At 39.7% G+C, this 22,591-nt stretch overlaps 2 protein-coding genes across 3 annotated transcripts in view; one reads left to right on the top strand and one right to left on the bottom strand.

The window, feature by feature from the left end:
• Window positions 1-9,072, bottom strand: part of PDS5A (PDS5 cohesin associated factor A) — a 136,536-nt gene extending 127,464 nt beyond the window's left edge. Inside the window, exons 1-2 of one of the 2 annotated variants that reach the window (XM_027055627.2) lie at window positions 8,930-9,072; window positions 7,899-8,076 (exon numbers count right to left, since the gene is read on the bottom strand). In XM_027055627.2, the coding sequence (XP_026911428.1) occupies window positions 7,899-8,036 (138 nt within the window). In that variant the 5' untranslated portion in view covers window positions 8,037-8,076; window positions 8,930-9,072. Of the gene's footprint in view, window positions 1-7,898; window positions 8,077-8,893 lie in introns of both variants that reach the window. The other variant, XM_053217448.1, reaches the window with a different exon arrangement.
• Window positions 9,073-9,773: 701 nt separating this feature from the next.
• Window positions 9,774-22,591, top strand: part of LOC128314284 (uncharacterized) — a 62,830-nt gene continuing 50,012 nt past the window's right edge. The window contains 1 exon segment of the mRNA XM_053216178.1: window positions 9,774-9,922. Within this exon segment, the coding sequence (XP_053072153.1) occupies window positions 9,774-9,922 (149 nt within the window).

Below are 22,591 nucleotides of genomic sequence, written 5' to 3'. Positions count from 1 at the left end.
AAGCAAACAACAGTAACAAAATGTTAACAATTGGTAAATCTAAGTGAAGGGATATGGGTGTTGAAGGTACAATTTTTTCCAACTCTCCAGAAGTCTGAAATGTCTCAAAATAAAAAGATGAGGTAAATCTTTTTCTTTTTAAAAAGAGAAAGAGAGAGCCAAGTGGGGGAGAGCGGTAGAGGGAGAAAGAGAATCTTAAGCAGGCTCCATGCTCAGTGCAGAGTCCAACCTGGGGCTCAATTCCATGACCCTGGGATCATGACCTGAGCCAAAATCAAAAGTGGGACAATCAACCAACGAAGCAACCCAGGCACCCCCCAAAAAAGTTGAGATAATTCTTTTTAGATAATTCCTAAAAAGGGGGTAGCACTGGAAAAACCATCATCATAATTAGGCAGAAATACTCTCTAGTAAAAATTCAAATAATAAAAGAAACAGGATTTTAAGATCAAACATGAGACTCTCCCATAATTTTTCTCTAACTAGCACATATAAAATTTTTTTTTTAATTTTTAAAAATGTTTTATTTATTTTTGAGAGAGAACGTGAGCATGGGAGGGGCAGAGAGAGGGGGAAACAGAGAATCTAAAGCAGGCTTGGCACCGTCAGTGCAAAGCCCAATGTGGGGCTCAAACTCAAGAACCGTGAGATCATGACCTGAGCTGAAGTCAGATGCTCAACCAACTGAGCCACCCAGGTGCTCCCCATTTATTAAAAAATAAAAAACAATTCTTACAAATTTTTCCTACAGTATTTAAAATAAACTTTACAAATTTAGCAAGTTGGCTGCAGATATATACTACTGTTTTTGAAATTAAGTGTTTTTCAAATTTATGAATACAGCTACAAAGTTTGTAGTTAGCATACTCTAATTTGTCATAAGAGCTCCTGTGGTAGATTAAAGATGGCTACAAATTCCTTTCTTCTTCTATTGAGAAGCAATCATTTTTTCTCCTATTGAATGTAGATTGGACCACAACTACTTTAACCATTAAAGTAAGGTAGACATGACATTGCCAGTTCTGAACCAAGCCTTTAAAAAGTACCGGCAACTTCCTCCACAGTGTCTTAGAGCCCTGAAACCATGCAGAGAAGCCCAAAGATTACATCATAGATAGGAAAAAAGAGCACAGCTGAGTTCAGCCTTACAGCTGTTCCTTCCAAGGCACCAACTGTTTGAGAAGTCAGTGTGGATCTTCTAGACCAGTCTAGACACCAGCTGAACACTACTGAATGAGCACAGTAAGCAATGTAGAGAAGAATAATCAAGCTAAGCCAATACTTACCCAAATTCCTGATTCACAAAATTGTTAATAAGAAAATTTGCTCACAGATGTCAAAAGGTAGAAGCAACCCAAGTGTCCACAAATGAATAAACAAAAGTGGTTTCATACATATACACACACACAGACACACACATGTACACAGTGGAATATTATCCAGACTTAAAAAGTAAATTCTGATACATACAATGTGGATGAACTTTGAAGACATTATCCTAAGTGAAATAAGCTAGTCACAAAAGGACAATATTGTATGATTCTTATACTAGGCTCTTAAGAGTAGTCAAATTCAGAGACACAAAGTAGAAAGGTGGTTGCCTAAGCTGGGGGAAGGGGGAATTAAGGAGTTACTGTTTAATAGATACAAAATTTCAGTTAGGGTACATGAAAAAGTTTTGAAGATGGACGGTAGTGATGGTTATACAACAATGTGAATGTGCTTGTTACCACAAAACTGTACTCTTAAAAATGACTGAAATGATAAAATTTATGTTATATTTATTTTGTCCCCCGCCCCTTACTTGCTCTTTTAAACACTAGGTTTGGGGTGTTTGTTACACAGCAGCAAATGACCAGAATAGTTCCTCTATGCAAATGGAAGTCTAAAATAAGAACTGTGCTACAGTTAGTATTACTTCACAAATACACATTGGCTATATTTTAGGGGTTCATTTTAAGAAATCTTGCCTATTTTTTTAAATATTTATTTACTTATTTTAAGAGAGAGCAAGTGCACAAGCAGGGAAGGAGGAGAGGGAGAGAAGGAGAGAGAGAATCCCAAGCAGGCTCTTTGCTATTAGCGCAGAGACTGATATGGAGCTCGATCTCACAAATGGTGAGATCATGACCTGAGCCGAAATCAAAGGAGTCAGACACTTAACTGACTGAGCCACCAGGCACCCTGCCTATTTAATTTTTTAATTTCTTAGCAGAATCTTTTGCATTAAAACAAATATTAAAATATGATATATGGACAGAACTGAGACTAGAAGTTACATACTGAATTATATGTAAAATTAGCATCCTATGTGGCATTTAGGAATAAATAAAATTCTTTCATGGAAGTGAAAATAATTATAACCAAAGTATGTATTTCCGGGGTCCACTTGGAGGAAAAGAAAGGAAAAGATTTCATGGCCTTCCTGCCTCTAATCTATTCCTCCCCTCTCCCAACCTACATTTGATGAGAAAAGAGTGATGCTCTACCTTAATCAAGCACTCTATATCCTAATTCCTAACTATATCAAACAAGGCATACTACAGAAAGCAAAAGTGAGAGTGTGGGGCAGAGGGGAATTGTGGACACATAGAGGAAAGTGACAGAAAAATACAAAAACACAGAAATAACAGCTGGTGGGAGAAAAATGGGGGACATATTCACAACAATAAAACCCTATTACTTTATCTTTCCTAATTCTCAGCACCAAAGTAATAAAAATTTTGATTTCTGTGAAAAAAAGAATATGGCAGATTTGGGTATGGAGTTAATAGCCAGAGAACTGTCTGGGGGTACTGAGCTCTTAAGAAGGTAATAAGAAATGGACATAAGAAACGATCTTTGGGGCAGCTGGCTGGCTCAGTCAGAGGAGCATATGACTCTTCGATCTTGGCACTGTGAGTAGAGGTTACTTAAATAAAAACATACATACTTAAAAAGAAAAAAGAAAAAAAAAGAAACAATCTTTAACCTGCCCGCCCCTCTCTCTAAAAACCAAGCCTTATCAAGGACTTCCCATTTCCAAAAAAAGCAAGTAATGAACAAAATGTGAATAGCATGTAGTTCTCTGGTAATACATGATATGAGACAGATTGCATATAACAAATTGTGGGCAGAAGCACTTAATGGAACTTTGTACAACACTGTTTATAGGTGTATTTAAATATGTTATAAAAGTTATCAGACATGACTGCTACATTAGTTTCAGAATCCTTAACTATATAGAAGGCAGGCCATTTGTGAACTATTGATCTTGATGCTTAATGTAACCTTAGTAGTAAGCTACCTGCTATCCTTTCTAACAGATAACTAACTTTTGTACAGCATATAATTGTACCATATGTAAGCAACAAAACTGTTTATATATTATTATTATTATTTTTTTAAGTAGGCTTCATACCCAATATGGGGCTTGAACTCACAACCCTGAGATCAAGAGTTGCATACTCTGAGGTGTCAGGTGGCTCAGTTGGTTAGGTATCTGACTTTGGCTCAGGTCATGATCTCACAGTTGGTGAGTTCAAGCCCTGCGTTGGGCTCTGTACTGACAGCTCAGAGCCTGGACCCTGCTTTGGATTCTGTGTCTCCCTCTCTCTCTGCCTCTTCCCACCGCCCACCCCCCAATTCTGCCTCTCTCTGAAAAATAAATAAAACATTAACAAAAAAAAAAAAAAAAAGAGTTGCATGCTCTACCAACTCAGCCAGCCAGGCAACCCTAAATAACAAAACTGTTAATGATCATTTTCAGCTTTCTGTAACTAGGGTTAGTCACAACATCTCAGACTCCATTTCTTCATCTGGAAAATCAGGACAAAACCAAATAACCTCTAAGCTACCTTTTGGTTCTAAAATTCTACATATCTACATTATCATCTCTGGTATATAATCTCAGATAAAAAGTTGGTTGCCATTCACAATATTTTCAAACTATCCTATTTCAAAAACAAAATTATTTCTCTATTCTATTACTATCTTTTCTAATCCAACATTCATTCACTGAACAAGTATCTGTTGGGCACCTATGTTCCAGGCATTAAATTTGGGAGTTGGCAGGGTATAAAAGTAAACAGACATGGTCCTTGTATTCACAAAGATTACATACAAGTTGGGGAGACAAACCCAATACACATATGCATAAATGTGTATCATAACTGTAATAAGTGATACGAAGGAATTAGAAAAATATGTAATGGGAAATCTAAGAGACCTCCTCTAAGAAGAACAAATGAGTGACAGAAGAACAAATGAATGACACATGAAGTTGAGACGGGTACACATATGGATCACATAATGTGGAATCAGTTTAGGCAGAAATGAACATGGCATGTACAAGGAAGTGACAGAAGGCCAGTGTGATTGGACATAAGAATATGTGAATTCCTTAGAAGCTGAAATTAAAACTTGTTTTTTTTTTTTTTTTTTTGAGAGAGAGAGACAGAGAGAGAGAGAGAGAGAGAGCACATGTGCCAGCAAATGGGAGAGGGTGAGAGGGAGAGAGAGAGAATCTTAAACAGGCTCCACGCCCAGCGCATAGCTTGAAGCCCAAAGCAGGGCTCAATCTGACAGTGAGATGACGACCTGAGCCAAAATCAGAGTTGGATGCTTAAATGAGCCACCCACGCGCCCCTGAAATTAAAGTTTCTAATGTATCTAAGTGTTTTAGCAATTCCAAAGACCTACTCTAAGAACTACTTTCAAGAAAGTTTCAAAGCATCATAATACTTTCTAATGTTAAAAAAAATGCTGTCCTACATCTTGCAAAACAGCAAATTAACTTAGACTCCTTTCTCTTTTCACTTTACCATTTTCAAATGCATAATAAAAATCACAACTTCTTAGTTCTACTCAGTTTAGATTCCTTTGAAGGAAATCAGCTATAAGAATGAAAATAAATATGATGCTCTGCCATTTAGTTGCTCTATGACTGATCTTGGTGCATGTTACTTGGCCACTTTGGGCCAAATTTTCTCTTCTGTGAAATATGGGGAGTTCCAAAATTTCTTTAAACATCTTTGTAAGTCCACAATTACGGTTCTCTTGTAAAAATGCTTGTTCCATTCTTGAATACTGAAGAGAATGGACCAAACATCTCTGAATTCCACTGACCAAGATTTTACCTGCCTTTAAGCCCTGTTTGTATTTATACAGCATTTGAACATTGTTGCTATAATAAAAAAAACTACTGAATTTATAATACTGGTGCATAATGGTCTAATAAACACAAAAATCATCAAAAATAGTTAAACACTGTTAAAAATCTCCACTTCCTATGAGACAGTACTACTTTAACCAACCAGGGATTCCTAGAAAGTACAAAGTCAAAACAGATTTAGAAAAACAGGGGAAAAACAAAATCATAAGACTGTTGAGAAAATTTTTAAAAAAATTTTAAGATTTTAATGTTTATTTACTTTTTTTGAGAGAGACAGAGTGTAAACAGGGCAGAGGCAGAGAGAAAGGGAGACACAGAATCCGAAGCAGGCTCCAGACTCTGAGCTGTAGCCTGACTTGGGGCTTGAACTCAAGAACCTGCAAGATCATGACCTGAACCAAGAGTGGACATTTAACTGACTGAGCCACCCAGGCACCTAAGAAAAGCAAAATTTTAGCAGAATATTCAAAATGGTTCATATGTATGTTAATTTTAACTTCCACAAGAACTCATAAGAAATAGATATCCTAACCCAGGAGCACCTCAATGGCTCGGTTGAGCATCGGACTTAGGCTCAGGTCTTGATCTCACTGGTTGCTGGGTTTGAGCCCCATGCTGGGCTTTGTGCTGACAGCATGGAGCCCAAATTCTGTCTCCCTGCCTCTCTGCCCCTTCCTTGATCATGCTCACTCTCTCTCAAAAATACACTTTAAAAAGAAGAAAAAAAAGATATTCTAACCTAATGCTCATTGTAAACTTGGTCATATGCCCATTTATATAACAGTATTTCTGATAATCTACCTTCAAGCACAGAAGTACATATAATTGTAACTTTTTTTTTAATGTCTATTTATTTTTGAGAGAGAGAGAGAGAAAGAGAAAGAGAGAGAGAGAGAGAGAGAGAGAGAGAGAGAGACCGGGAGCGGGGGAGGGGCAGAGAGAGAGAGAGAGAGAGAGAGAGAGACAGACAGACAAACAGACAGAATCTGAAACAGGCTCCAGGCTCTGAGCAGTCAGCACAGAGCCCAACTTGGGGCTCGAACCCACAGACTGCAAGATCATGACGCAAGCCGAAGCCAGACGCTTGTGGTAACTCTTTTTTAACCAGATTATCCATCACCAGAAATCAAGATTTCAATATTCTTAATATGAAAATAAAAATTAAAAGATCTATACTTAACAGCTTTGTATTTCATAATTTTTCAACATCTCCAAACATTCAATATAACCTTAAGGAGCATCAATCAAGCACCTCACTTCACATATACCTAGTATCAAGTTTATTTTAATGGAAGCTATTGTGTCCTCTTCCTTCCCAAGAGACAACAAATTGCAGAATCTAATTAGATTTTAAAAACTAGGGGCGCCTGGGTGGCGCAGTCGGTTGAGCGTCCGACTTCAGCCAGGTCACGATCTCGCGGTCCGTGAGTTCGAGCCCCGCGTCGGGCTCTGGGCTGATGGCTCAGAGCCTGGAGCCTGTTTCTGATTCTGTGTCTCCCTCTCTCTCTGCCCTTCCCCCGTTCATGCTCTGTCTCTCTCTGTCCCCCCAAAAAATAAATATACGTTGAAAAAAAAATTTAAAAAAATAAAAAATAAAAACTAAGCTACAGGAATACTGTAAATATTCATTAAACACTCACAACATTGTAAACACTTACTAGGCACTACACTAAGCTCTAAGAACAAAGAGGCAAGATGATTCCCTAAAAATACACTTTATCAAGTTGCCCAAGATAGAAATACTATCAACATTGTTTCTTCCCTCACCTCCCACCAAGTCTAATTGATTTCTAAGTAGGAAACATTTCTTAGATCCTTCCCTACCTCTCTTCTCACTACCACAGCCCCACTTCAAGATTTCAACATCTTTCACCTACGTTCCTATTAACAGTTTCCTAGCAGGACTCCCTGCCTCAAATCTTTCCCTTTCCTTGCTCCAACCTAGCCCCAGTTGTGACAACCAAATGTCTCCAGGGTGGGAGTGGGGGTGGGGTGTCAAAGATGCCCTGGTTGAGAACCACTGCATCAAGTTGATCCCTTGACAAAAACAGCATTTATCTTGTAAGGCTGTGGGCAAAATCTATGTCTATGCAACAGAAAGCAAAAAAACTGACCAACCTAAGCTGAAACTTACAACTTTAATCTTAGGATCATCATGCTTTAAATAAGCTAACTTTATTAAAAAGAACTAAAATACTCTCTCCTGAAAACCCCTTTGAACATGTGGACCTAAATCATCACCTTACTTCAATTCTGAATTTTGAAGTCAGTACATTTTGTCAAAGTTTAACCATACTAAATACATAGTTAAGTTTCTGGATATTAGAAAATTGTGACAATTTAATAAAATGCCCTTGTGATTAAATCAGTCTCCTTAGAAGCTGATGAAAACAGGAACTTTCCTAGGCAAACTATTGCCTACATTTAAGGTTGTAATCTACTATGAACAGTATTCTTATAAATATTTCTAGAAAAAAGTTACAGAAACACTTAAATTCTTATGTTTGAAAAAACAGGCACACTCCTTTTAATTTCCCATAATGATTATGTCTCTACAGAACTTACTATTCAAAGATATAGCCAAGATAGAACAATACTTCTCGGAGAGAGTAAAAAAGGAGACTATAAGATACCCAAGAAAACCTGGTAGGTGACACAGTAAAGGCCAGGCCTAGCAGTGCAGTAACAGGAGAGAGCACCTCCCATCACAGAGGTCTAAGTGTGAACACTGTGTCCAGATGCTTACCTTCAGTCGCTTGATCATTTCATCCGTGGTGATCTTGTCGGTGATCTCCTTTACCCCCGGCGGGTAAGCGATCTTCCCATCTGCACTCACGACGCCACAGAGGGCAGTGGCAGGCTTGGGCTGCGCGGTGAAGTCCATCCTGGGGGACAACTTTTCTTTCACAGTCCTCTACCGGCCTCTATCGGTCAGAAAACAAAAGTTCAGCGAGAAAGGGGAGACTTTGTAACCTCTTTTTTCATTTCAAAAATCTCTAATCTGCAAAGGGCGCTTTCTCCAGGGAGGCCGGAGACTCGGCTGCGGCCCCGCCGCTCGATCCTCCCGGGCCTGGACCCTGGTGGCCGCCCCGCCGCCCCCACTCACGCGGGCCCCGCCAGCCCCGGACCCACGGGGCTCTCCAGCACCAGCCGCCGCGGCCGCGGGAAGCGCCAGGCAGCGCCAGGAGTTTCCCATTCCACCTTTCACAATGAAATCCACCCCCAAGCACCGAGGTCCGAAGTTTGGGATCCTCCCGAGCCTGGCGAGGCCCCCAAGGCTCCGGCTCGGTCGGAGAGAAACCCCGAGTCCCCGCCCGGTCGGTCCCCTCCGGGAAAGGAGACGCGAGGCCTATAGGGCTCGGCTTAGGCCGCAAAACTAGGGACCCAACCGGACCCACACGCTACGGCGGCTCCGGGAGACGAACGCCTTTGCCGGGCCGAGCTTCGGGACCCCGGGCGTCCCCGCCACGCTCTCGCCCCTCCCCTGTCCCGCGGGAGGGGAAAACAAGCCGCCCTCCACCCCAAACCCCACGCCAGGAAGCGGCTGACGCGGCTCTGCACTTCACATTTTGTTCCTTCAACTTCGGGTGAGGGACCCTGGCGGCTTCTCTCGGCTCCGACTGCTCGGCGCCGTCCGGCGCTGCCCAGGCCTTACTGGTACCTCCGGGCAGCCCCGCCGGGCCTAGGTCCCGCGCCCCCCCCCCCCTCCGGTCTCCCCTTCCGTCCTCTCCCTCCACCAACCGAGGGCGGGAGCCGAGCCGCCGCCGCCGCCTTTACCTCCTCCTCCTCATGCGGGCGGAAGGTGCATCGAGCGCCCGGGCCTCTGTCAGGTGGTTGCGCCGCCGCCCCTCGTCGGGCTGCACACAAAGCGGCTCCGCGGGTCCCGCCGCCGCCGCCGCCCGCCCCGGAGCGGCGCTGGGGCTGGCGGTGCCGAGGAGGAGCAGCCGCCGCGGGGGGAGACGCGGGGCGACTGTGCGCTGGGCGGGGAGACACTGCCGCTCTCCGTCTGGCCGAGGAAGAGCAGCCTCAGAGAAGGCTCCTCCGGGAGCGTGTGCGCCTGTGTCCGCCCCGGACCCCCGCGGCCCGCCCGTCGGCACCTAGCGCCGGCCGGGTCCGCCGACCGGGACCCGGACGCCCCTTGCAGCGGCGCGCGCCCGGCCGTACGTGCCCCCGGGAGCCGGCGCTTCGCGCACACACCAGCCGGTCACGCGAGCGGTGCGAGAGCACGCGAGAGCAGGGAGCGCGCCTCGCTCCCTCCCCTTCCTCCGCCGGCCGTGCCTCCGCCTCCCTCGGGCCCCGGGCGGCCGCGCGCGGGGCGGACAGCGCCGCCACCCGGTTGGCGCCAAGACTTGCCGCGCCGAGCGCCTCTGGGAGGATTGAAACCAAAGGGCAAGCAGAGGAGGAGCCCCTGTGGCGGGAAGCGAACCCGGTCCCGGCGGTCCTGTAAGGGCACGAGGGACGAAAGGAGCTTTACGTTATGCCGTGGAGATGAGCTCATGACTTTTGGGGATCATGAGAGACTTGACGGAACTGGTTGAAAGACTGTTAATTACTCGGTGAAAATGAACGGATTTCCTCTCCAGGGACAGAAGATCTGCAAACTGAGGGAAAGTTTTACAATATGGCACAACATGAGCTACTCAGTCTTGTTTCTTCGGACAGTCACTGGAGTTTGCCTTACCCTCTTTGGATTTCTAAAATTAATATTTTGAAAGTTGCAAAATATGAAATAGCATTGAGTCGAGTAGTTCTCAACGAAAGGTCTGAAACGTAGGTTTCCGGACTCCACTCTCAAACCTAGAGAATAAGGATCTCTGAGAATGGCACCCAGAAGTGAGCATGTTTACAAATTAGCTAGATGGTTTTTGTGAATATGGGGAAAAAATAATATGTTTAAAAAATGTTCTAAGTATACCCAGCATAACTTTTTCTTTCATCCAAAGGAAAACCCAATGCTGCAGGTTTGAGAAGTTTAATGTATTAAAAAAAAAAATGAAGCAAATGAACCTCAGATGCACACATATCAGAAGAGGAAGTTGAAAAAAGAATGCAATAATATGAAATAGCATTCAGCTCTTGAAACTGACCACTACCAAAGTTTAAAATTATATTCGATTATTATTTCTGATGGATATCCATTGGTGTTTACTGGGTCTGAAAAATATTAAAGGTACTGTACTCACTGAATTGTTTTTCAGATATATTAATCAAGGGAGTGATCATCTTGGAATAGAACTGGCCACAGTTGCTGATTTGCTAGGACTGCCCCAAAGTCAATGCTTTGTTCTTGGACATTTAGAGTACCAGACAATCCATTGAACTTCAATGGTCATTAAACCCATCAAAATCTACTCTCTTATAGGCGCTCCCTCTCAAGGTGTTTTTTTTTTTACCGTCACATTTAAATAACAAAAGAGTGGTGCTTTTCATTTTTATTCTTTCTCTGAGTAATTTACCCATTATTAAGTGGAGTTTTGTATATGCTCATAAATTTTAATTTTACACAACTTATGACTTTGTTAATATTGTTTGACTTTATGAACACTCACAAGATAGTAAGTCCTAAGGATTACAACACATAAATAAAACTGAATTTATACAGTTCTAAAATTCAGGAATTCTGAAATCTCTGCTTTTAACCTCTTTCCTTAAACTTTATTTCCACTTGGAGTAAATGAGAAGGGATATGTTTATTTGTGCAGCAATTATTTAAAGTGCCTGCTAGCAAGGCTTTGTTTTGGGCACTGAGAAAAAAATTGATAGTGGGGAGAGGGACCAAAATCCCTGCCTGCCCTGGCGGAGTTTAATTCATTTGGGGAGAGATACACAAGAGAATAAATAAATTGCTATAGAAGAAAATGAGGATAGGAAGAATGCAGATCACATCTAGTCTTTCAGGCATTTTGGTCTTTGGAAGGACTTTGGCTTGTACTATAACTGAGATGGGGAATTGCTGAAGTATTTTAAACAGAGAAGTAACATGATATGTGTTTCATGAGCCAGGCAACTTTGGGCAAATTACTTAGTCTTTCTGTGCCTTATTTTCCTCATCTGTAAAACAGGGATAATAGTTTCTCTCTCAGAGGATCTTTATGAGGAGTAAATAAGTTGACATTTGTAAAGTGCTTAGAGTAGTAACTGGCACATACTAAACTGTACATAATTTATATACATACACACACACACATATATATGTACATACAATATGAAAGAATCATTCTAGCTACTGGGTTGGAAACAGCATAGAGATGCAAGTGAGAAGTAGAGTAACCAAGTATAAGACAACTACAAAAATCCCGAGGAAAGATGTTAATAAGGACCAGGTAATAACAGTGAAGATGATGAAAAATGTGACTATACAACATTTGAAAAGTGGCTAATGCAAACAGGGAAACAATTTTAAAATCAGGATAGCAACATATGGCTAGTGACTATTGGACAGTACAGTTCTAGAGTACAGAGTTTGGAAGAGTGATTGGCAGAAGATGAGGGTGGAAAATAAGTTGTTCATACTAAATGCTACAGATGTTGAGCAGGATGATAGTTTAAAAGGATGAACTGGGGTAATAAGAGAGTAAAGCTGTGCATAGTGAAAGTGGACTAAAGTAAAAATATAACCAAAGATAAAAATATTCAAGATATTTAAAGCAGTTCTTAAAAATGTGTTTATTCCATTTACTTGAAATTACTTATTTGCTTTTCAATTTGAAATGTAACTAGCTAAATCTGTCCTGAGTAATTTCGCAAGTTATAAATATGAATCATCCCTGTACCTCTGGTCACATAGAAATTAACCATCTGCATAATCACTATGAAACTTGAACAAAATGGTGCTTTATTTTAGTGTTTTTCCAGATATCACTGACATCTTGGCTTAGATTTGCTAAAATTTAATATTTAGGCATACAATAGCATATCTACAGTGAACTAAGTAAGTTTGACATGTTTCACTAATGACTGATAAAGACAAAAAATATGAAGTCTGAATCATTTCGGTCTAGTATGACCAAGATGTTAATGATTAACTTGTTTGTCATAGTAATTTAAAAACTTTCTTTGAATTTTGTCTAATATCTTAGTCTCCATGCATATCTCTCTTCAGTTTAAACTGTGAAGCCTGATCTGCATCATCATTAGTTACATTAACTTTCTTAAACTTGTATAATCAAAATTAAATATTATTTAACTAGCAGGGACAACAAACTAAAACTAAATATTTTCAAAACATGAAAGAAACTACAGGTATAAACAACATGAGTAAATTTTAGTGACATAATATGACATCTTGTTTATAATATTCAAAAGCAAAGTTCAAGGTAGTGGTTACCCCTGAAGTACAAAGAGAAGCAGGGAACCCTGGGGAACAAGATGGGAGAATGAATGCACAAGTAGATATATTCCTGTTGAAGCTTTCGTCTTGGGAAGAGTGGTGGCTTCACATATGTTCTTTATATAAGTGAATGAATGTATAAATGAAGAAAGACAATCCATGTACCAATGAAGGATGTGTTTTTAACCCAAGGATTATGATTAAACCATTTCAGGGCATCTGATGTTCAGAAGAGAAAAAAGTAAGAAGACAAACTCAAGAAATTTCAAAAAATATTTATATTTTAATCTAATATTTTTGGAAATTACAGTTCCCAGAGTCAAAGAAATTCTGCACCCCTGATTATTTTTTTCTAATTGTGGTAGCAAAATGAGAAATTATTTGGAGTTACATTTTCTCAAATTGCTTCTTTCCTCAAGTTGCTAGTATTAGTACGATAAATGATTATAGGACTGAAAGAATTTTCAGGGCAGTTAAACTTTGAACAATCACATTACAATGTATTTTTTATTATGAAGCTTGGGATGTCAGACTCCTATTGTTTTATATGATTAAAATAAGAAAGTAAACTTATGATCAATATTTCTTCACTATAGTAAAGGCAGAAGAGATTCATTTATTGAAATGTATTAGGATAATAATAATTACCTCCCCTCCTGCAAACTGCAAACTCTTTTAAGAGAGCAGTTCCTATCCCAGCCCTACATATTCTCTCTCTGTCTTTCACACACACACACACACACACACACACACACACACACACAGCTGACTGAGCCTGCAGTGACACCTGAACCAAGAACATGCAGTCCATAGGCGGAGCTGAGCCAAACAAAATATCATGAGACAGGATGTGAACTACGACTCAGCAACAGATGGGACTTTTAGCTGAATTATATCAATGCAAAACCGTAACAGTCTTTAGCTCTCTACTTATGTGTAGGCTAAGGAAACCTGACCTGTCCTAATTTTTGTCTTCGTTGTCTGTTTTCCTTGGACTCCCCCTAAGAATTGTTTCCTTACAGTAAAATTTCTTTTACTTGAGCTAATTTGAGTACATTTCTGATCTTACACCACCAAATATGACCTGGTTTAGAATTAACAATTGGACTCCATGAAATTTTAATCATGATCCATGAACCCAGCTTTACTGAATCAAATAGTACCTCCCCCAAATCCATGTCCACCTGGAACCTCAAAGTATGATCTTATTTGGAAGTAGGTTCTTTGCAGATGTAGTTAAAATGAAGTAACACTAGATTAGGATGGACCCTAAATCCAATGACTGGTATTTTTATAAGAAGATATGCAGGGAAGAAGGCCAGGTGACGATAGAGATTGGCATGATATAGCTGCAAGCCAAGGAATGCCAAGGATGACCAGCAAACACCAGAAGCAAGGAAAAAGGCAAGGAAGGATTCCTCCCTTGAGCCTTCAGAGGGATTATGGCCTTGCTGACCTCTTAATTCTGGACAGAACAGTAAGAGAATGAATTGCTATTCAAACACCTCTGTGTTTGTGGTACTTTGTTACAGCAGCTCTAGGAAACCAATACACCAGCCACGTGTAAAATTCACCTTAAAGTTGATTGGTTAGTATTTTACCTTCTGAGATACAAATTTCATCACTCTCATTTTTGGATCTAACCCTATGCTTTTGAAAGAGACCTGTAGAACATTTATAAAGCTATGACCATAAGTTTATCTTATTTCTACATTTTTCTCAATTGTACTGTTTGTGAGCCTCAATTTATCTAGAATCTGCATTTTCATTTTTCCATTTTCTCACATTCCTATGAAATAAGAACAATATGCAAGCAAATATTTAAATAAATACACGACTATGGTGGAGAAACTGCAAAAATGGAACTGTTGGTTGGCACCCAGCTTCACCAAGCTTTGGCTCAAAGTATTCATTTGTCAGCTTATATGCAAAAGTCCAAAACTGGAATTTCGAAAGCAGTTTAGGAATGAGAATGTATAATGTACTAAACAAGGTTGTATAATTTTGAATGGACTGAAGTCACTGTCTGCCTGTGTAATAATCAAGTAATTCTAAATGTAATATTTTCTGTGACAACTATCAAATGTCATTATAATAATAACCATGGCAGATTGTAAGTATAAATAGCAGAACTTCAAATTTCTGGTTGAACTGGAAATGTAACCACGTTAGAACTGGTAGCCAACACTATCTGACTTGTCGAAGGAATGTGCCAAGAATTTGCACAACTTTTGCCTTCTGAATTGCTTCAAGTAATTCCAGAAACTCAATAGTTCTTGGACTGTGGGCTACCTAGATAGATACTGTTTTGGAAAAACTCTTCGGAGTTCAATTATGCATAGACTTGTCCAGAGACTAAAGAAAATTAAGCGAATTAAGTGAATCTGTAGGAAATTTAACAAGACCTGTTTCACCTTCTAATCATAACTGAGATTCATCATGATTTTCAGGGGATAGGAAGTTTCCTGTTAATTGAATTCTTTGACAAATTGAAATTTAACCAGAAAACTCCTTTTCTGTCCACTCCATTGAAAATATTTCTGGAATATATCAGTTATCTTTTTAGTGTTCATAAAGCACAGGATAGTGAACATAATGGCAGAATCTTTGGTGTTTGAGCATACCCAATGCCTCAGGGCTGTCAATCTGAAAGCCACTTTAAATATCAAAACCATAGGTATATAGAGTCAGTGGTTGATTGAACTAAACACGTACTGAGACTAGAACTTTCCATGGAAGTTAGTTTCGTCTCCGTGTGTATTTTAAAAAATAGAATGGAGAGGGGCCAGTTAAGAACCTTTGGGTTTTGATACATTAAACAACTTAGTACTTACTGTCTGGCAGATAAATGTTGAGAATGCAGAGGTGGACAAGATATTGTCCCTGAATTCAACAGGCAACTTGAAGTTTTAGTGTGTTTTTATTACCATGTTTTCATGGTAACATTATCATCTATCTATCTATCTATCTATCTATCTATCTATCTATCTATCTCTTAAGCTAGTGTTCGTTTCCTTTGTTCCTTGCAATCAAAGAGAACTAACAGCAATAATAATAATAATATTAACAATTGTAGCCAATATTAAGCCCCTATTAGGTGCCAGGGACCATGCTAAGCACTTTAGGTACTTTATCTCAGTAGATGTAGATTTTTTCTGTCACATTTAAAAAATAAATTTGTTTTCCTAATTTAAATATTTTGGAACCATTTTTTCTCTGAACAAACTTTTTCAGAAAGCTTGGAAAGTACATGAGGTTATGGGATATATATGCTTTTGTCTTTCTTCACACTTTCATGTACTTTCTAAGCTTTCTGAAAGTTTGTTCAGATAGATTAATTGATAATAGATCAATTGATAGTTAAACAAGATAGTATTTAGGGAACCCATGAGAAGAATTACAGCTATGCCTCAAGAAAGGAAAGGAATGGAAGAACTGAGAATCATCAGGATACAGTCTACTTTCTTCTGAACACCTGCTTCATTCTTGCTCTTTGAAGAGACATGTTTCTTTGCTTTTCAGTTTACCTGGCATGCAGAAGAGAACCATCCCTCATCTTCTGATTCTAGATCTCCTTCATCTTAGATCAGCCAGACTAAACTAGAATTTCTTAGTCCAAATCCCAAATGCTAAATACAACAGATTTAATTCTGTTTTCTTTTACCGATAGCATTTATCATCAAGCATACTAAATAATTTATTTATTTATTATTTTTATTGTTTATGATTTGTCTCTCCAGGGTCCATGTCTGGTCTAATCAGCTAGGGCCAGAGAGGCAGGGTCATGTCTAAAATATACCTTTAATATAGGTGTGCTATTTTGAAGGGGCATATGCACCCCAATGTTCATAGCAGCGATATTGACAATAACCAACGTATGGAAAGAGCCCAAATGTCCACTGAGAGATGAATGGATAAAGAAGATGTAACACACACACACACACACACACACACACACACACACACACACACACAAAGTTCCCAATGTACCCACTGATTTATTTAAAAAAATCTCCATTAGCATTGAATTCAATTATTTAAATGCAATTTTCAGAGTTTTGACTTCTTTAATCTTAAAAATGAATACATTATTCACATTTTAATAAATATTTAATATATATTAATAAGTTCAAAATTTATAACACAGTATTTTTTTCATAAAATGAAACAGAAAACTACTATCTATAAGAAACTCCATTTCTGTGCCCTGATCTGCATCCCTGTTTGTCTCGATGTTAGTGTGGCAGGACAGACATTCTTTTCCTCTCTGTATGCTGTTCCCTTACCAGGGCATAGCACATACCACGGGGAACAGAAAGGCATTTGGCAATGGTGTGACTGAATGCCAAGAAAGAGACAGAGACGCTTTTGGAATATTAACACATTTGGAGAGGTCAGTCTTGTAATGTGGAAAGTCTGACCATATGTACTCCACTGATAGGATCTTATACACACCAGGTCACATCTAAAGTAGCATAGAGCTGACTGGGTCACACCTTGTGCCAGAGGTGAAGAAGAGATAGGATCCTGGGGAAAGGGTGCAGGTGTCATGGAGAGAGAAGAAAAGAAAGGGAAGGGCCAAAGGTAAGAATGCTTTTTCTTTGTTAGCAGTGAAAGGGATAGCCGAATAGGACAGCACAGTGGGCCTAGATGGCAGGACCCCTGCCCATTGGTGGTTGGGGAGGCTGATACGAAAAAAGTAGAGGATGGGGTGCCTGGGTGGCTCAGTCACTTAAGCATCAGGCTCTTGATTTTGTCTCAGGTCATGATCTCTTGGTTGTGTGTGTCAGGCTCTGCATTGGGCCTCGCACTGGGTATGAAGCCTGGTTAAGGTTAAGATTCCCTCTCTCCCTCTCCATCTCCCTCTGCCTCTCCTCTGCTTTCTCTCTCTCTCTCTCTCTCTCTCTCTCTCAAAAAAAAAAAAAAAAAAAAGAGTAAACGAGCTCTTTCCAAATCCTAACTGCCTTGTGACTCTTGAGTTAGGAGATCTGACACTACCTTGAAGCAACGCACTATTGTACATATTCTGCTACAATATAAGTTGTGGGACTGCAGGGATCTTTTTTGTTCACAGCTGTGTGGGAAACACCTAGAACCATGCCTAGGATCTATAGACACTCAGTAAATATTTGTTCAATTGAATCAAAACATCCTGAACTACGTGTGTATGTGTGACTGGCCAACAATATGGTTGTTTAATATTAGATATACCTCTCTGGCTTTCCCTATTCAAAGTATAGTTCTGGTATTTCATTAGAAATGAACTAGTACAGGGGTGCCTGGGTGGCTCAGTCGGTTAAGTGTCCAACTTCAGCTCTGATCATGATCTCACAGTTCGTGAGTTTGAGCCTTGTATTGGGCTCTGTGCTGACAACTCACAGCCTGGAGTCTGCTTCGGATTCTGTGTCTCCCTGTCTCTCTGCCCCTGCCTTGCTCATGCTCTGTCTCTCTCTCTCTCTCTCTCTCCAAAAATAAATAAACATTAAAAACAAACAAATTAAAGAAGTGAACTAGTACATTTGTCAAATGATGTACTAAGGAGAGGAAGGGGAGAAGGAGATACTTTATAACCAGTTGTATTATTAGACTTTCACTGCTATTATCCTTGACTCCATTCCAGATATGGGAGAAATTAGGGTCAACATGGAGTAGAATTAGATTTTCCCAATATTACTTTTTTTTAAATATAGAAAAAATTTTAAATATAGAATCTGCTGCTCTCTTCCTCCTTTTTTACATTATTTATCCAATCATTTCAACTCTGAAATGGACTGGCTTGGCCGAAGACCCAGGAGAAATAGGAAAGTGTTATATACTGACTTTAAATACGTTTTAATAAAAATACCATAGCTTTCATTATGCATGCCAATATAGCAATGCATGTAAATAAATAGCTTCTTATTATATTTGAATATGAAATTGCATAGGCAGAATCAGGGGTATTTTATTATTCAGTCAACTGAACTGTTCTAAGGTTTAAGTCTATCACTTAGAGTTTCTTTGAAACTCTAAGAATTATGGAGTGGAGTTTTGGAGTTTTCCAACAAAATTTCCTTGGCCCAATGACTTATATAAAGTTATTGCAATGAAAGAGTTATTTTAGTGTTTGTTCATAATGCACCCCTCACGTGACTCCCACAAAAGGATGAGAGACATGGTTCATGGAGGGCCTGACTGGAAAAGAAATCATCTCTTACTGTATCTACCAAGGGTTTGTTACTGAGTGAGATGTGTCAGTCCTGTCTGTCCTCTTAGGATAAACCTTCTCACCAGGAGCTCCCACACATATGTACAGTGGACAAAACTTGGACTGAGGCTGGGAGCCCATCATCGTTATCACCATCTTACCTCTGTGTAATTCTTTATAGTTTAAAAAGTACTTTCAGGGGCGCCTGGGTGGCGCAGTCGGTTAAGCGTCCGACTTCAGCCAGGTCACGATCTCGCGGTCCGTGAGCTCGAGCCCCACGTCGGGCTCTGGGCTGATGGCTCGGAGCCTGGAGCCTGTTTCTGATTCTGTGTCTCCCTCTCTCTCTGCCCCTCCCCCGTTCATGCTCTGTCTCTCTCTGTCCCAAAAATAAATTAAAAAAAAAACGTTGAAAAAAAAATTAAAAAAAAAAAAAAGTACTTTCACATCCAGTATATTGTTTAATGCTATCTACAACCCAGTGAGGTAGGCAGAGATGGATTTACCTTGAAGCTAACGAAGTTCAAGTTTCAGCACCGCCTGAGAAGGACCTTAGCAGAGTCATACAGTTATAAGAGTTTGTTGCAAAATTTTTAACCATAGATTAAGACTACTTTACTATCCACTCTGACTACCCTCCTTAGTACCTCCCTCGTGTGGGGAGGCATTGGTGTGTCCTTAGGCATTTTTGGAATCCAGCTGAGTTTGGATACATTTAGTTTGGATTTAGTGGAATGCATTTATGTAGTTTGAAATCACTTTTGTGTTAAGTTATTGCCAGTTGTCTCAATGTAGAAATGGCTTCCAGGAATTCTCCTACTGCACACTGTTAATGAATGTTGACAATGCAGAGCATTTAAGGTTTGTCACTGCACGAGAGATCTTCAGATGCCATGTAATCTTGTATCTCATACACGAAAGAAACTTGACAGGGGTTTCTCAAATGTAACAATGATTCTAAAACTCTATATGTCATTACCAGAAGAAGTTGTAGAGCCAAAATAAATGTTTTAAAACTAGCATAGGAAAAAAAGTTGAATAACCAAATTAGAGAGAAGACTAGATTACTTTTTCATTTCCTGTGTAGAAAGTAATATTATAGGGGCGTCTGGGTGACTCAGTCGGTTAAGTGACACCCTGGCTCAGGTCATGATCTCATGGTTTGTGAGTTTGAGCCCCAAGTCAGACTCTCTGCTGATAGCACAGAGCCTGGAGCCTGCTTTGATTCTCCGGCTCCCTCTCTCTCTTTCTGCCTCCCCTCCCTGCCCCACTTGTGTGTGTGTGTGTGTGTGCGCTCTCTCTCAAAAATAAATAAATAAACTTAAAAAATATTTTTTTTAATGTTTTATTTTTATTTTTGAGAGAGAGAGAGAGAGAGACAAAGCATGAGCGGGGGAGGGGCAGAGAGAGAGGGAGACACAGGATCTGAAGCAGGCTCCAGGCTCCAAGCTGTCAGCACAGAGCCCAATGTGGGACTTGAACTCATAAACCCCGAGATCATGACCTGAGCCGAAGTCGAATGCTCAACCAACTGAGCCACGTGCCCCAAACTTAAAAAATATTTAAAAAAAGAAAATAATATTACAAACATGATGAGCACCAGGTGATGTAAGGACTTGTTAAATCACTATATTTTACACCTGAAACTAATATAACACTTATGTTCACTAACTGAAATAAAATAAAAACTTGAAAAAAAGGAAAATAATATTACAAAACCATTGTCAAATAAAAAAAAGTCTCATTTTTTGAAAATGAGAACGTGGAAATTCATTAATTTGGCTGTTTATTTGATCCACAAATATTTATTATTTTCTCACTATATTTTCAAGAATGGTGATAGGGGCTGGGAATAGAACAGAGAGCACACATAAATTGTCCCTGACATCGAGATAGTCATAGTTGAAGGTGGAGAAGTCCCTAACAAGTACTAATATCAATAATTATTTATTTATAATTAGGATGATTGTGATAATGTTCTGAAAGTTGACCTAAGTCTGGGTTTTAGGGTAGGTTTCCTTAGGAAAAAAAAAAGAATATGTAAACTGTGGGAATCATCCTGATTAAAAGAGGAAGACAATATTCTACTCAGGGGGCAGAATAGGAACAAGGGTTCCGAGGTGGAAAGCTACAGTACTTGTTGATGTTAAAGAACAAAAAGAATGCCAGTGTAGCTAGCTTGTCATAATAGTGGGGAGAGTGGTGAATGAATCCACCAGATTAGTTTGCCTATTCTAAAACTTCGCATGAGTGAAATTTAGAGTATATAACATATATGTTTTCATATGTGGCTTCTTTAACTCAGCATGCTGTTTTTAAATTTAATCCATGCTGTCGCTTATATTTGTGTTTGTTGCTGAACATTATTCTGTTGTAAGGATATACTACAAGTTATCCATTTACCTCTTGATGGACATTTGAGTTATTTATGGGTTTTGGTCATTAAGAAGAGAGCGGCTCTGAACATTTTTGTAAAAGAGATGTGATATTTTTAGTCTACTGTTTTTCCCACCAAACTGCAGTATAGACCCAAGAATATGCTGTGTGCTGCGCAAAAGTTGTAGTGAAAGTGCAAAGAACAGTTCAATACCCACCTGTTCCTTTTGTTGACCTCATGAAGGTATTTGGGTTCTAGAGTCTACAGATAAGAAGATCTGGGTCAGGTAATTCAACACGGACATGGCAGCAGCCTAGCCTGAGTTCCACATTTACATCTGATACACGAACCATACTTTGAGAGGGAAAATGTCCAGATAGGAAAGTATTCTTGCTGATGCCTGAAGGTGGAGTACCTATCTTGTCTACACACCCTCCAGTCTAAACAGGAATCCATTACTACCTGAGAGACTATTTATCCCCTGTCAAGTGATTTAATCTTACTTCCCCTTGTCCCTTTCCTACTTTCCCTAAAGGACTGGCCTGATAGCCATGCTCTGTAACTCTAGCTTTTCTGTATAACCCAGTGGTACTTTTAGTGTATCTGCATATTCAACAGAAGCAGCCCCAGCAATAAAACAATTCCTGTGCTGAGCTCTGCTACGGAAAGTCAACTGCTACTTCCTTGTGCTTCTCTGTCTGATTGCTCCAATGCTAGCCGCTGTATCTGTGACTTTAAATGGAAGGACGACACTGTACAAGCACAACAGTAATAAGAATATCAGCTTTGGGTAATTTTTTATTTCTGTAGGTAAACAAAGATGGTATTTTGAAGCATTGTTTTTTTCCTTTGAGAAGAAACTTACCTTTCTTGCAGGAATTTTCTTTCCAGAGAGGATTTCTACGCCATTTTAATATTTTACATTCTTTTTGTTTCTGCTAGATTTCTTCTATATTTTATACTTTTTTTTAGCTCAAAGTCAACATCCCACCCCAGCTTCCTAGATAATTCATTGTTTTTACACATTTAACTAGTGGTGCCTATCCCCTCATCTTCTCTATTCTCTAGATTCCTCTTAAGTGGATCTTTCTGTGGTACTGGCAGTGTTTTTCCTTTCAGCCTTTCCTTCTTAGTCTCTAACTACCCACTTGAGTATACTAAGTAATACGGAGAGCTTCCTTATCTGGTAATACTGTGAACTGATAGCCAGGAGAACCTCCCTACAAAACATCTAGAAGTGATGCATAAAATATAACAAACATTATTTTATTTTATTAAAAAATAAAATTATAATAAATAAATAAAAACTATTGAAAAATAAACAATCTTTTAAATTAATTTTTTAATTTTTAATTTTTTTTTTTAGAGAGAGAGCACAGAGCTGGGGAGAGGAGCAGAGGGGGAGAGGAGCAGAGGAGAGAGAGAGAGAGAGAGAGAGAGAGAGAAAGAGAGAGTCTTAAACAGGCTCCATGCTCAGCATGAAGGCTGATGCAGGACTGGATCCCACGACCCTGGGATGATCATGATCTGAGCGGAAATGAAGAGTCA

This window comes from Acinonyx jubatus, chromosome B1, assembly GCF_027475565.1.
Source record: "Acinonyx jubatus isolate Ajub_Pintada_27869175 chromosome B1, VMU_Ajub_asm_v1.0, whole genome shotgun sequence".
NCBI lineage: Eukaryota > Metazoa > Chordata > Mammalia > Carnivora > Felidae > Acinonyx > Acinonyx jubatus.
The sequence above is the reverse complement of the archived record's forward strand: the minus strand, read 5'-3'. Positions and strand labels throughout refer to the sequence as shown.